The following is a 15,811-nucleotide window of genomic DNA, read 5'->3' on the forward strand; positions in this document are numbered from 1 at the left end:
ATCTTTGAGCTACACTTCACATAAGATTTTTCTCAGTTAAAATTTCTCTTTGATCATCAAATTATACCATCCAACCCATAAAATAAGGTCTCAGAAGAATGCTGTTTTAACTTCAAAATGCCATGGAAGAGTTACTGTACATCATTCATGAAGAATTCCCATTGGAATTGCCTGCATAAGAAAATACAAATAGCCTTGTTATTAACATATAAAATATTAATTGAAAATATCAAATGCACTTTTCTCTTTCATATCATATTACCTATGATTTTCAGTAGTATTTTTGGGAATTTTGTCTAAGTACAATATAATACACACGTTGAACCATTTTTAAAACTATATACAGAATTCAATTAGCTGGTTTATTTGGAAATAATGCCTAATCAGCTTTATCCCTTTATTCAATTTATTTTTAAATTATTTCCTATTGAAACTGATATTTTGAAATTAAATATATGCCTTTAATCCAAGTACTTGGGAGGCAGAGGGAGGTGGATCAATATGAGTTCAAAGCCAAGCCTGGTCTACAAAGCGAGTTCCAGGACAGCCTCCAAAACAATACAGAGAAAACCTGTCTCGAAAAACCAAAAAAATTTAAATATGTACATAATGTTCAGTGTATTTATGCAGTAGTAATCCAAAGTGAATTGCCCCTTTGTCTTTTAGCTAAGATGAAGTGTAAAAATGGAAAAAATTATTTCTTAGGTTGACAGGTTATGCAAGCTTATAATTCTATCACTAGGAATATTGACTCAGGAGGATTCTGGATGAACCAGGTCAGCCTTAACTAAATAATGAGACACAGCAAACACACGCACACACATACACACACACACACACACAGAGAGAGAGAGAGAGAGAGAGAGAGAGAGAGAGAGAGAGAGAGAGAGAGAGAGAGAGAGAGAGAGAGAGAAAGAGCAAAAATAGTTTTACTTAAAATAAAAAGAGAAGCTTGCTAACTGGATCCCAACAAAGACTTATTACTTAATATCTGTATTTACAGGTTTACAGGCAAAGTCAGTATAGAGCTTAATTTTTCTCTGTACAGCATCTTAAATTTATTTTTCATGTAAAACTATTTTTATGCTTATGGAAAAATTGTTTAATGGGACAAAATAATAAATGTGCCCTGGTTTAAAAAACAAAAAGGCTTCATGTAATTTCAAAGGGTGATGACAGTGTATCAAAGCAACACAAATTTTTAATCCTCCTTCACACAACTACTTGTTTTTGTTAAATAACCTGAGACAATTTATTTTGCTATAGTAAAACATGGAACCTGACAATTATTTAAGATCTTCATCTCTGTGGTTATTGAACAACAACAACAAGCAAATAAAACCAGGATCTTAAGTTAAAACTTTTAAACTCCAGGGAAATCAAAAGTTGTAACTAGACTCTAAAGTGATGTTAAGCTTATCATTATGAGAGAATTTTCTTCCATATTCCAAGGATGATGTCCCTACCAAGAAAACTGAGGAATTACAAAAGTACTTAATGTAGTTGAAGGGCATCAAATTTTGCCCTTATTTTAGCACTTATGAAACAGTTGAGTTTGTAACTATAAATCTAGTATTTTGCTGAAGTGTTTAAGTGCCCATCTTTACAAACATGAAAATAACCTTGGCTATTTCCCTTTCCTCAGGGAAGTTCCAACAAAGTTGTATATGAAAGAATCCTGCCCTGGCTTTTTGTGCTCAGTATAATAAGAAATTCTTTTATATATAAGAATGCCCTCTGACTGGAGTTCCTTCCACTCCCTCCGTGGCTGCACAAAGCTACTGTGCACAATGCTTCATTGTGTGAGCTTGTTATATACAGAGAAGATAACCAGAGTAAATACCTCTTCACTAAGGTTGCTAGGGATGAAAGAAAGACACCACTTTTCTTATTTAATACATGAAATTAAGAGAATATAAGTCCTCGGAACTAAGCAGATACCATAATAAAAAGGGTTTTTTTAAATAAATATCTGACAACCTACTTGCTTTCATGCTGTCTAATCTTTTCCCATTGCCTACTGAGTATGAGCTGTCCTGTAATCAGAGCTATAAAACAATTACCCCGTTCATGTTTATGCTGGCTCCTCAGCTCAGTGCCAATATGCAGGCCCCATCTGGTCACTGTAATGGACTCTGAGACTAAGAGCAGACAGCTCAGTCTCCCTACAGAACTCTGGCCAGAATGCCTTTATTTCCAATTACAAGGGAAATTAAAAAAAAATAATTCTTCAATGCTCAGTATGTGCACATTGCAGGTTATAAAGACAGTAGGAAGAGGGAATGCCCATTCCACTGGTCATAACTAGTTACTCAACTCCAATAAGTCATAGACTCCTTAAGAAGGTAATGGAGTATAACAGTATATCTTGAAAATACACAAGAAGGACTAGGAAGGAAAAGATGAGCAAGGACTGAATGCAGGCATTGACACGAGTTATGAAAGCAGATATAAAGCTGTTTCTCTAGTCCTAATTATCATAGACCACAACCTGAATGGCTTTGGGATTGACCTGACGTGGGTGATGGGAATTAACAAACCTACAGGCATATCTGCAGAAAAGGAAGGGTTGGGGGATCTGTGTGCGCTGATGGAGATGCAGCAACAGCCTGGAAACTGGATGCATTCATTACAGACAGCTGAGTGGGAAGCAGGCTAGCAAATTTAATGGTGGTCCCTGCAGTCCTATGGGGGGAGAAAGCTGTGGTTGGTATTTTCTGCATATACTGTTAGCATAAATATTCTAACGAGGGAAAGGGCCTGCCATTAAATGGGCTGAGTCATTGCAGTCCTTGAAATGTCAGTGAAAATTACACATTCACTAGAGAAAATAACTGCTCCACAGTCATGGATACTGTGGGTTTGGTGGAAAAGAGATTGAAATATATGCACTAAGGAACATATAACATGTAATCTGAAGGTCCACAGATTCCTTTCCAAAGGATATTTTAACTGCGTAGTGGCCCATTTTGTTGTAAAGAAGTGGGATATGGTTAATTTGGGTGTGTGATACCTGTTATTTTTTTTGAATGGCTTTCGATATAAAGCTGATAAAAATTTTAGAAGTTAAAAAGGAAGAAATGGAAAATTATTTCTTATAGAATTTTTAGGAATGAATAGACAAGAGTAATTGGGACATAAGTGAAACATCACCCAAACATTCGTGTGTTTCTTAGAAGTAATTTTAATTTCTTTGCTAGTGCTCTTCTCTATTGCGACATAAACTTTTGATAATCTATCACTGTATTCTTCTCCTCTTCCAGATGATGCAGGTACTGCTGAGAATAAATAGGTCAGGCTGCCTGTTTTCACACTGTATCTGATTATATAAAAAAAGGAAACAAATACTTTTGAATTGTTGTGTTTAGTGCTCAAATCCTTTATCACACCTCATTAGCTCAACATTTTCCAACTTTGTTACAAACAATCATACATTTCCATTCTACCCCTTGATAGAAATATCTGCCTTCTCTGGGGTTCTGAATTTTCTTTAATTAAGTTTTATGAACACATTGCAACTTCCTCTCTGGTGTCCTATTCAGTATTTTGGTATCTCTGAATTAGGTCAAAGGACATTTGACCAGCCTCATGCTTGCTAACTTGAGTCAATTAAAGTGCCTCTTAAAAATGAAACAAAGAGCAGATATAATTAGGATTTCCTTTGGATGTTGTTATAAGTACTTATCGTTGTTTGAATGTTTTTGTAGTTTCCCTAACCTTAGCTACTTAAAAACAAATTGTGTGACATTTTCACCTTAGTAAATGACAACTGTAAATGAATTATGTGAGTTGTAAAAAAATGACACTAATTAATCTTATAATTTATGAATGAAACAATATTGTAGTATTTTCTTTGTAAGTTTCTTGACTAATTATTTTTCAAATTTTAGAAAAATGGTCATGAAATTTAAAATTTTAAAAAAGTCATACATATGAAAGCTAAAGCATGAGACCTATTTTCAAATTCAATTATGAAACTATTATTATATTTTTAAAAATATATTTTAGGCATAATTTTATGGCTTATGAGTGAATATAAAGAGGCATGGAAAATAATTTTCATTTAATAAAAATGATCTTTCTTCATGCTGGAAATGTGAAATAGAAACTAAGCAAATATTTTACACATTGATATTTTAAACCTCCTAAACAGCATGAAAAATACTTTGAAAATGAATGATTATGAAATATTGTAATGGCTACATGACATAGTGACGTATGATAGTTAAAAGTATATTAGAGAATATAGGTACCTAATTATGGTTGTTTTAAAATGTTAGCTTCCATAAGTCAAGGATCTTTGTAAAAATTTACATGCTTCTGTTTGCAAGTTTCTATTATCAAATAAATGAATAAAAATTCTAATTTTTCATTGGTGGTTTGGTCATTGGTTAAGCTCCATATATATAAGCAGAGATTCTTGGACTCCCCTAAATCTCAAAAAGTAGCTCACAATTATTGTCTGCCCTGCAGACAAAGTAGAAACATTAGATATACACTTGTAATCAGGGATATAAGAGAAAACTACAGTTCCAAAGATCATTGTTACAAATGATAGTTTCAAATAGCTTGTACATAATCCAAGTCACACTAATGCTCTGTGGGAATACTCCATATCAGTCATGATACAGACATGACACAATGTATCTCACTGCTTTTCATATGGGTCTTTGCTAAGTGAAAGAAATGATCCTTAAATTACTTTGTATGAGAGCTACAGATTTGTGTGCTTTGTTTTTTTGCCTGCTTAATGCAACTTCTAATATGCTAGAATTGTGTCTGAGATATTAAGTACAAGAAGATACATATAATATTTAATTACTAATAAAATTGGAGAGCAGTAAATTTGTTGATAGCCAGTGTTCCAAAGTCATTCACATTGCCTAATGACTAAGAGAACTGACTTTTATAGATAATATACTATTATATCCTTAAACATGATTCTATTAAATAGGCTACTTTGATATACACTCACTGAACTATTTATTGATCTAAGTTCTCTTGAACTTAGATATACAAGTGTAAGCTTGAGACTATATTTATATATTATTCCCCCCTCTCTCTGATCTCTAGCCTTCATTGTAGTTTATGTATATGTATATATATATATTTAACATCAAATAATTATTGAAAAACAAAATAGTTTCTTGAGTATACCTTTGCTGTTGGGATGTAACTATGCATATTCTTTGTACTCTACTAGGGCATATATATTACATTTTGTCTCATTAGATTTTTTTTATGTATACTGGATTAAGGATATATCTATTGTTTAAATTATTTACTAATTACCACTCGCAATGGTACAGTTTAGTGGCACAAAACCATATTCCAGCTTTTGGCAGACAGGACCACGGGTATTAGAAGTTACAGTTGATTCTTGACTAAATACCAGTCGGAGGTAGATTATTCAACTATGTAAACATTTGATTCTAATACATAAAAAATATGTAAAAGAAAGTATCTCTCGAAATCACAACTAAGATGACATGTCCTAAATATTACTATAATGTATTTTTTTCTAATATTTTGATTTTAAAAGACAAATCCTCACAGACTTTTATTTGTTGAGGTAATTATGTTTGTGAATCCAAAGTAACTGACAACATTTTGTTAAGGCAAGATATAATGTCAACATATCAATCTTCAATGTTTTGAACAGTGTACTATTACTGTATATCAAAATGTCTTCTTTGTAGCCTTATGTTAGGATTCTTGTGCATTGTGCAAATAAATCAAAGATTACTTCTGTTTCTATCAAATACTAAACATTGTGAGACTGAAGGTGAATGATGAAAAGAACTTCTGAACTGACACACTTATACTAGCATAGATTAGAAGATTTATATAAAATGGTTTCTGTGGTTAAACAAATTATCAGTGCTTACATGACATATACTTTCAGGCCAAACTCAAAACATTCTTTGAAGTGGTAATTAGCTTTATTGCATCACCAACTAAGTTGACACAACTCAATTTACAATTGTTAATTGCCAAAAAAATATAACCAAGACATTAAATTTAGCTATGAGCCCCACACAGTTATAGTGGGAGATTTCAACACACCACTCTCACCACTAGACAAGAATACCAGACAGAAACTCAACAAAGAAGCAAAGGGCATCACTATCCCTGACCTCAAGCTCTATTATAGAGCTATAGTCCTGAAAACAGCTTGGTATTGGCACAAAAATAGACAGGCAGACCAATGGAATCGAATTGAAAATCCGGGTATTAACCCACACACGTACGAACATCTGATCTTTGACAAAGAAGCTAAAAATATACAATGGAATAAAGAAAGCATCTTCAACAAATGGTGCTGGCATAATTGGAGACTGGCATGTAGAAGAATGTGGACCGATCCATGTTTATCGCCATGCACAAAACTTAAGTCCAAATGGATCAAAGACCTCAACATAAATCCAGCCACACTGAAACTCTTAGAAGAGAAAGTGGGTGGTACCCTTGAACGAATTGGTACAGGAGACAGCTTCCTGAACATAACACCAGTAGCACAGACAGTGAGATCAACAATTAATAAATGGGACCTACTGAAACTGAGAAGCTTCTGTAAGGCAAAGGACACAGTCAGCAAGACAAAAAGGCAGCCCACAGAATGGGAAAAAATATTCACTAATCCCACATCTGACAGAGGGTTGATCTCCAAAATTTACAATGATCTCAAGAAGCAAGTCTCCAAAACAGCAAAGACCCAATTAAGAAGTGGGCTGCAGAACTAAATAGAGAGTTTTCAATAAAGGAGTCTAAAATGGCTGAGAGGCACTTGAGAAAGTGCTCAACATCCTTAGCCATCCGGGAAATGCAAATCAAAGCAACTCTGAGATACCATCTCACTCCTGTCAGAATGGCTAAAATCAAAAACACCAATGACAATTTATGCTGGAGAGGATGTGGTGAAAGGGGGACACTCCTCCATTGCTGGTGGGAGTGCCAACTGGTTCAGCCACTTTGGAAATCAGTATGGAGATTCCTCAGAAAAATGGGAATAAACCTACCACAAGACCCAGCAACTGCACTCTTAGGCATATATCCAAAAGATGCCCATCCATATAACAAAGATGTCTGTTCCACTATGTTCATAGCAGCTTTATTTGTAATAGCCAGAACTTGGAAGCAACCTAGATGTCCCTCACCCGAAGAGTGGATAGAGAAAATGTGGTACATCTACACAATGGAGTACTATTCAGCAGAAAAAAATAATGGAATCATGAGATTCGCAGGCAAATGGATGACACTAGAAGAAACCATCCTGAGTGAGGTAACCCAGTCACAAAAAGAGAAACATGGCATGTACTCTCTCATATATGGATTTTAGACATAGATCTGGGGAGTGCCAGCCTACAATCCTATGGCCAGAGAGTCTGGGAAACAGAAACTTCATTTACTGGCTGGTTAAGTACTGAGCTGAACTCAAGAAAGCCAGTATCAGAGAGGGAGGACTGATGATCAAAGGGATTAAGACTGGGCTGGTTGAACCCCCAGAAACAGCTGACCAGACAAAGGTTAACTCTTGAATCCCAGGCATCAGCCTGGGAATCCAGCATGGGACTGATCAAGACCCCCTGAATCTGGGTGTCAGTGAGGAGGCCTAGGTAATCTATTGAGCCTTGGACAGCAGATCAGTACCCATCACAAGTATACACACGGTCTCTGGACTCCCATAGAACAATGTGAGGTGCACTCTCACCCTGAACTCTTGGGGAAGGGTCTAGGCCCTGCCCTATATGAAATGACAGACTATGGACACCCCCATGGAGGGCTTCACCCTCCCTGGGGGAATGAGGGGATAACGGGGGAGGGGATGGGGGGAGGGCACGGGAGGAGGGGAGGGAAAGGGAGAGGGACCTCGTACTGACTTGTGAAGCAACCTTGTGTCTTATCTAAATTTAAAATGGAAAAAAAATATTAATTAAAAAATTTATACGGGAAAAAAATTTAGCTATGAAAGTATTAGGAGCAAGTCTTGGAAATGATCACTCAAGAATGATTTAGAAAGACAGATGGCCAGCAGCACTCCTTAGTTTTCCATTGCTATATAGCTTCTTCCTGAACACTTTCTTCTCACTTTTTGTAGCCCATGGAAACAAAGTAATTATTTGGTAGACTTTTCTCCCTGAGTAAATATGATCCCTTTCATCAGGCTCTGGGACTGGCTTGTACAAGGCCTTCAGATGTGTCCACCCAGTGTACACAAGGAACAGCACCTATGCCATAGCAACATTGAAACTGTCCTAAAGTGTATACTGGGACTGAAAAGATTGTCTCAGTGTTTTGTCATCACTGAAGAAGTTTTTGGTTTTAGATATCCCAAACATCAGTTTTAAATTCAATTTTGAAGATATAATTTAATTCAAGTTTTACTAACTTAACCATTTAGTTCACTAGTTTTATAAAGAAAAAAAAATCCCATGTTTATATTTGTGATCCTTGGAACTCATATACTTATGTAAAATGTATATATTTGTACTTTTTAACTACCATATTAATATCACCAACCTACATAGGTTTAAACAAAGCTATAAATATTTGTAATAAATTTCTTCTTATACTACTACTAAATCTGACCATTACTGAAATTAAAATAAATAGACTGATTTATTGAAATACAAAGAAATGTTAGTCTAAACTAATGATCTAGTAAGCACAAGGAATTAAAAAATAAAACCAGATCATGGGTGTGTATCTTCTTTCAGACCATGATAGGCTGCTGACCTTTGCAAAAGTGAGGATTCACTTTAAGAAAAAGTTTATGTAGCATTTCTGTTCTTTGTGGCTTGTTTTTGTTTTTTAAATCTTTTATTCATGTTACATACCAACTACAGTAATCCCAACCTCCCTTCTTCCTGCTCCCCCACCTTTCCCCTATGTACACCCAACTAGCCCTTAGAAAGCGTAAGAATTCCCATGGGTAGTCAACAACATCTTATCATATAGCCATGGCTATCCTGGTCCTCAGTATATAAACCTCAAGTTGGTCCTTTATTCACAAAGGCTAGCTTGCCTTTGTCTTGCAAGCGCTGGAGTTAAGTTGTGAACCACCATGCTGGTTAGTACTTTTGTATTAACAATATGAAGTTTAAGAAATTATTCTATAACAACAAAGGTGGCACCAAAACTGCAATAAATAAAAACAGTTCATAACTAGTTCATGAACACAGAGGTGTAGCAAAGATGGTAAATTCACAGTATTACTATTTTTTTTTTTTTTGGTTTTACGAGACAGGGTTTCTCTGTATTGTTTTGGAGGCTGTCGGTCCAGCCTGGCCTCGAACTCACAGAGATCCGCCTGCCTCTGCCTCCCGAGTGCTGGGATTAAAGGCGTGCACCACCACCGCCCGGCTCACAGTATTACTATTAAAAGAGAAAAAAATACCTAGTACAGTATTTTTGTACTAGCTGATAAAACAAAAGAAAAAAAATGTAAATAAGTTTATAGAATTTTTGACAGATCCAGACTATTCTGTTTTTTAACCAGTTTATTGATGCATTTAGGACATCATGATTCAGGCGTTTTTCATACACTATTGCCTACCTGTTAGTAAATGTATATTTTATGTTTTGATTGATTAAATATAATTATGCTATAAATGTCCCAAAATGCACAAAACCCTCATCATAATGTAGAACAACCTACATGCTTCTTCTACTCATCATCTTAAATAAAGTTCTCTCTCTCCCTTCCTTCCTATTCATCTATCTGTCTGTCTGTCTGTCTGTCTATCTATCTATCTATCTATTCATCCATCTATTGTGCATCTACCATCTCTCTGTCCCCTCATTCCTATCTTTCCTTTCTCTTCATTCATTAACTTCTTTTCCTCTCTCTCCCTTTGTTGTCCCTCCCTCTCTCACTTCCACTCACTCTTCCCTCATACTTTCCTTCCTCCATTCCTTCCCTCCTCCTTATTTCTTCCCTCCTTCCTTCTATCTCCATTTGTTTCTTGTCAAGGGAAACCTTTTCCTTCAGAGAAGCCTTCCCGCCAGCCTGTTCCAGAGCCATATCAGTCCCAAATAAACACACAGGAGGCTATATTAATTATGAAGTTGTTGGCCTTGCTTGTTTCTTACTGGTTAGCTCTGACTTAAGTATTTATCCCTTAATTGATAATCTAAGTATTTCTCTTACCGGAGAACTTTCCGGGCTTCCTACCCCATGGCGTTACATCTTGACTCTCTATGTTTCTCCTTCCCAGAGTCCATCTGGACTCCTAGTCCCACCTATCTTGGTTCGCTATTGGCCAACAGTGCTTTATTGACAAATACACAAGACTTCCCCCATCAGTTTCTCTCACATTTTTTTTCTTGCAATGATGTTTAGAAACAAAGTCTTCTGTATCCCAGGCTGGTACCAAACTCCATATCTTCTTACATGGACCTTCTTGCTACTGAGATTACAGCATGTTGCAACATGCCAGCTTGGATAACTATTTTATTTACCATCTCTATTTCATGTTCCTATCACTGTGTAATTTGGGTCTGTTTTTCACCTGATATTGAGTTACTAAGTTCCTTCCATATTTATTTCCATGACTTTCATCCAGTGATATTTGGTTTATGGCTATTAGGTGAAATTATATGAAAGGAGAATGACACAACTTTAACACATTTTGGAGTAAACAGAATTTCTGGATCCTTTAGTGTCTCATACATCAAGGTGAATTCATCACCTGAGCACATGGTTTGCTTGCTCATTGTTCTGTATACAGCACTGGTGTGCAGATTACAACACCGATTCGTACATTACAGATATTTTCTCTAAATATAGCAGACTTTCATTGTCTTGAAATTTCTGTATTTATATTTTATTGTATTTGTCCATTAAGAAAGAGTTTTGCGTGTTATCTTCTGTTCTTCTTGGCTCAGAGAATTTTTACTCCAGATTGCACAATGAAGATAATATTATAAAAGCCTAGTGACATCTAAATACTTTGCATACTTCAGGCTTAACCAGGGGCTCCATCATAACACCATAGAGAGAGTACACTTTTCCTTCAGCCATTAAAACATTTTTCTGCAAGTACCAGTGTGAAACAGTAAAAGATTGTGGGCATGAGTGAAATTGTGTTATCTACACCCATCTCATGTTGCTTACTTCTTCCTGGCCACAGGCAACATAAATCCTATGCTCCTGTGAGTTATAATGCAGCACCATAATGATTTGAACTCTGCTTTGCAAACCCATTCTGACAGTATATCAAAACTTTTTAAAAGGAAAAGAAAGAGATAAACAAGAAATGCATAGAATATTTTCTGAATCATCACTTATTACTGCCAAAACCAAAGTATGTTTAGGGGAGGAGGGGCCTCTTCGCATCCACCCTTTGCCCAAACTACCTTTGCTATGTAACTGTTAGGATTCTCATATTTGGTGATATAAAATTTGGATCAGATTATCATTATCTATTTTTGTGCCTTTTATGTTTTATTTCATTGCTATGTGATTAAGCTTTTTGATATGAAAATGAAGACAGGAAGTATGTCGCTTTTTAGGGATATTAAGATATTTAAATAAGATGTCATTCTAAAATACTTGGTTTTTGCCAGATGTGTCTGAGCTCCATGCATGCTAAATGTGGCAAACAAATGACTCTAGTCCTTGGCTGGGAGTAACAGGCTGTGTGAGTGATTAAGAGTTGTTTCTACCATCTCAACACACATTTCTATAAGGCACCACAACTTAGACAAACTTGAGGAATGCAACAAATGCTAACTTAAAGTTCTGTTCACATCACAATAGGAAGATGCAGTCCATTGAGGATAACTTATTTATTACTGCATGCATTAAAATCAAGAAAGTTAATAAAAATGAATGGCCTCTCACAGTTTTCATTCAGAAAATTTTACAGAAATGTTTTGGAAAATATTTCTATGTGGACTCCAATGCCATGGTTGATGTTTATTCTTTAGCATTACTAATTCTCTTTTCGAATTAGATGTTTTGAATTTGCCTATTCTAATTTACCTTCATATGTTCTTTCAGATTTATTGGCCTGCTGCTAAAGAAAGAGTGGAACTATGTAAATTAGCTGGAAAAGATGCCAATGTAAGTATGAAACTTTAAAATTACCTCCTCAAATTGGACACTAACTGTCTAGTAAATTTTATATTCACTTTTGTTGAATAATAGCATTAGTATGTTACTTTTACTTAAACTAACATTCTCTTACAGATTATTATGGTAAACAGTACAGTGATTCATAACTGCAACTCCAACATTTGAAAGTAGAAGCAGAAAAAACAGGTGTTCAAGGCTAGCCTCTGTAATATGGTGAATTTTAGAGCAATCAACCCTACATAAAACTCTACTGGAAAAATTCAGAAACAACAAAAAAGATTAATCTGATATAAAATATTGTTGCCTTACAAAAAGCAACACTAATTTTTACAATAGCCCAAAGATAGCAAAGGTATATGTTCTAACATAACTCTCAATGTTGTTATTTTCTTAAGAAAACCAGATTAGAAACAAATCAATATATTCAATATATATCATAAGGAAAAAATCTATACTTTATGTTTGTGTATATTTGTTTTGTAAATGTCAACAAAATCATCAGTTAGCAACATAAATGTGCAACAGACATCTTCTTTCATTCCTGCTAAGGCTGAATTTTCAGCACACATATGACTAATTTTAAGTGGTGATACAGAAAGAGTGGGATGAGAAGGTGGAGGACACTGGTATAAGAGTTACAAGTAGCTCACTTAAAATTTAGCAATTGCACAAAGTCACTCAAAGTATAAACATGTGGTCTTATAGATATTTCTAGGATGGTACGATGGCTCTTGCCTCACTAGGGTGTCTGTGGCAGAAAGATTTCCACAATTTCGGGAGCAGCCTGAGGTACGAAAAGCATTCCTTCTCCAAAAAATTGAAACAAGCAAATGGAAAATTCAGGGTTGAACTGCATAGAGCCTGACTGTTACAGGTCCTCAGTCAGGTAGACCAAACTGTCGGTGTTTGTTGAGTTGTGCCTGGATTACTTGTCAGTGTGTGGCTTGTACTGCAGAATTCCTTCCATCCTCTTCTTCCTCCTTCATCCACATTCTCTGACCAGGCTAGGTGTTCTCTCTTGAGTCCTGTCTTCTGGCCCTTTCTTGATCCCTTTCTTGATGGGCAGAAACATTCTTTTTGAACAAAATCAATATATGTTGAACTTTAGTGAAGAGAACAGTGGTCCCAGTCTTAGACCAAAATGTGAATATCTTGTAGTTTCTTTTGCAAAAACCTTTAACAACAATAACACTGAGTGTTAAGCTGTGTGCTGGTTTCATACTTAAAATTGAAAAATGTCTTTTATGTGGAAGCATAATTAGATTAAAAAGTAAAGATGATTAAAGTTCAGCAGTGTTACACAAGATACAAGATGCACTGAGAAACTGAAAAGCCTAAGAACCTGAATTAAGCTGGTTTACTTGGTTATTCACTTACGTATCAAGTAAGGAGAGAAGAAGAGCTGGGTAGCATGAATATGTCAAATAGGGTAGTGCTTCCTATAATTACAACTACTTAGAACCTGGCAGTAGGGGTATTAGAAATTGGTGTATTACCTGGGATGTTTAGTAAGACCCTATCTCAAAAAAATCAAGTGTAGTGGCAGAGCACTTGAATAGTATGTACGGGAATCTAGTTTTAATCACACAGACTATTAAAAACAAAATAAAACAATAAAACAAAAGTATATAGCCTATATGTATACAACACATAAGTAAAACATAAGTCTGTCCTCCAGGACATTTCTTTCCAGTAAAGAACAGTGATCTGACCGACATTATCACCTTTTTGTATTAAGTGTACAAACCAAAATAATCAAAACAAAAGCAAGTATATGTGCAGTCTCACCTCATTTTACATCCTGTTACATCAAATTTGATTCCTTTGAAACACACTTGAGTTAACAGAAGTATGTTAGGAAATGTTAGCATCGAATGCATTAGGAGAGAGTTTGCATTGATTGTACTAGGAAGAAAACAGATTGCACTCTTCTGGATATATTCCTCTTCCCCTGTGCCATGAATGTCTTCACCCCGTTCAAGCTCTCCACAGTGAAAAATTGCTCATTGATTAAGAAGTAACACAATTGCTCATTGAACTTGTTAGGATAAAGTAATTTGGTTATAACATTTTTCAAAATTATTTGTCAAATAAGCACTGGTGACATGGCAGAAACACTGTGAATAATTTTATGTTTTGTGAGTCATCTATATTTTGCATTTGATGAAGAAGTAAAGAAGGAAAATTGTCTTTGGTTTACTGCAATAAGCTAATGTCAGTTTTCCCATGAGTTACAGGAAGAGTAACCTGTGAATGTCAGGAAGTGGGGCTTTTTATTGGAAGAGGGTTCTCCCTTCAGTCTGTTCACAAAGTTACACAGCAACTTCAGGGCCTTTCTTGTTCAGTTAAGGCAAGGGTGGATTATGAGCTGGTAATCTCTTCTAACTTTTAAGCATGTCTTCTGCTAACCATGGATTTGAGACACAGAGAGATTTTCCATTTTTAACAGGTCTATAAAATTTAATGTTGTTATCACAAAGGCAAGAAGGGTTGTCTCCTTACTTTCAGTGCAATGTTTTAAAACAGTGGTCCATTTTAGAGCTGTTCACAAACACCACTTTTGTTACCTTGTTTAAGGAACTTTTTCCTATGTCTTACAGTTATAATCTCATTTGATCTCCATTTTCATGGAAAAAACTAAAGCCAGAAAAAACCAAATGGCTCATTCAATATCACAGACCTGTTCAATGGTGAAGTCAGATACTCAAGCCAGAAGCCTGAGCACATCCTCCCAACACTATAAAGTCTACGTAATAGGTTTACACACCTTTTTTACAATTCAGTTTTCTATTTACTATCACTATAACATTGATCCTCATTTTGGAGAGTGTTGCACTGGTTTTTATGAAGAGAAAGCAAGCGAATCTATGGATTCATTGACTTCTTTGTTTGCTTCTAGCTGATGTTTCTTTCTCTCTTTCTAGTAATTTTTACCCACTTCCAAAGAGTATGTTTAGGATTAACAAGTGTTTAGAAAGACTGTTCATTTACTAAAAGGTACTATATAACTGCAAAGTAGTGAATTATTTACTGTTAACTAATCAGGATGGAAGGGAATGGAAGGCAGAGGGAGTGGTGACTATTATACTCCCTTAAACAGTCATCCAGTTTAATCCAAGGAAGGAAAGGATGGCAAGAAGAGGCTATTAGTGTTTTGTTTTTGTTTTGAAGAAGGCTGTTAAAAGTAAGTCAGAGGGGAATGATTTAGTGTTGTCTATAAAACTACTCAGTATAGGCAAAAGAAAGTAAAGATGAAGTTAGCTTGGGCTATCTGTTAGTTTAGGCACAGAGGTGCCAATCTTAACAGTGACTCATAACCAAGATTAAAAAGCGTCTTCCTGCTATAAAATTCTACAATTATATACTCCTGTATTTTTACTTTTTAAGTCTAAAACTAAATGTTTTCATTGTAAAAGCTGAATAAGATATATGTGATATAATAGTAACTTTTTTTTTGAGACAGGGTTTCTCTGTGGCTTTGGAGGCCATCCTGGAACTAGCTCTTGTAGACCAGGCTGGTCACAAACTCACAGAGATCTGCCTGCCTCTGCCTCCCAAGTGCTTGAATTAAAGGCATAAGCCACCATGCCCGGGATAAAGAGTCACTTTTTTAAGTATATCCTTCTCTCCTGTAGTGATTAGCCAGGGACAGCAGGTGACATTGCAATGTGCATCCTGTAGTTTATTTACTTACACTGTAAACACAGTCTCTCCTAACAGTTTTTTGTCACT

The 15,811-nt window shown here is 35.6% G+C and overlaps 1 protein-coding gene across 2 annotated transcripts in view; it reads left to right on the forward strand.

Annotated features, from left to right (window-relative positions):
- Positions 1-15,811, forward strand: part of Sema3d (semaphorin 3D) — a 193,342-nt gene that overhangs the window by 96,928 nt on the left and 80,603 nt on the right. For both annotated transcript variants that reach the window (XM_040728654.1, XM_005083585.4), the window contains one exon: positions 12,005-12,067. In XM_040728654.1, coding sequence (XP_040584588.1) covers positions 12,005-12,067 — 63 coding nt within the window. The remainder of the gene's footprint in view (positions 1-12,004; positions 12,068-15,811) is intronic.

Source organism: Mesocricetus auratus, unplaced genomic scaffold (genome assembly GCF_017639785.1).
Source record: "Mesocricetus auratus isolate SY011 unplaced genomic scaffold, BCM_Maur_2.0 Super-Scaffold_100019, whole genome shotgun sequence".
Taxonomy (NCBI): Eukaryota; Metazoa; Chordata; class Mammalia; order Rodentia; family Cricetidae; genus Mesocricetus; species Mesocricetus auratus.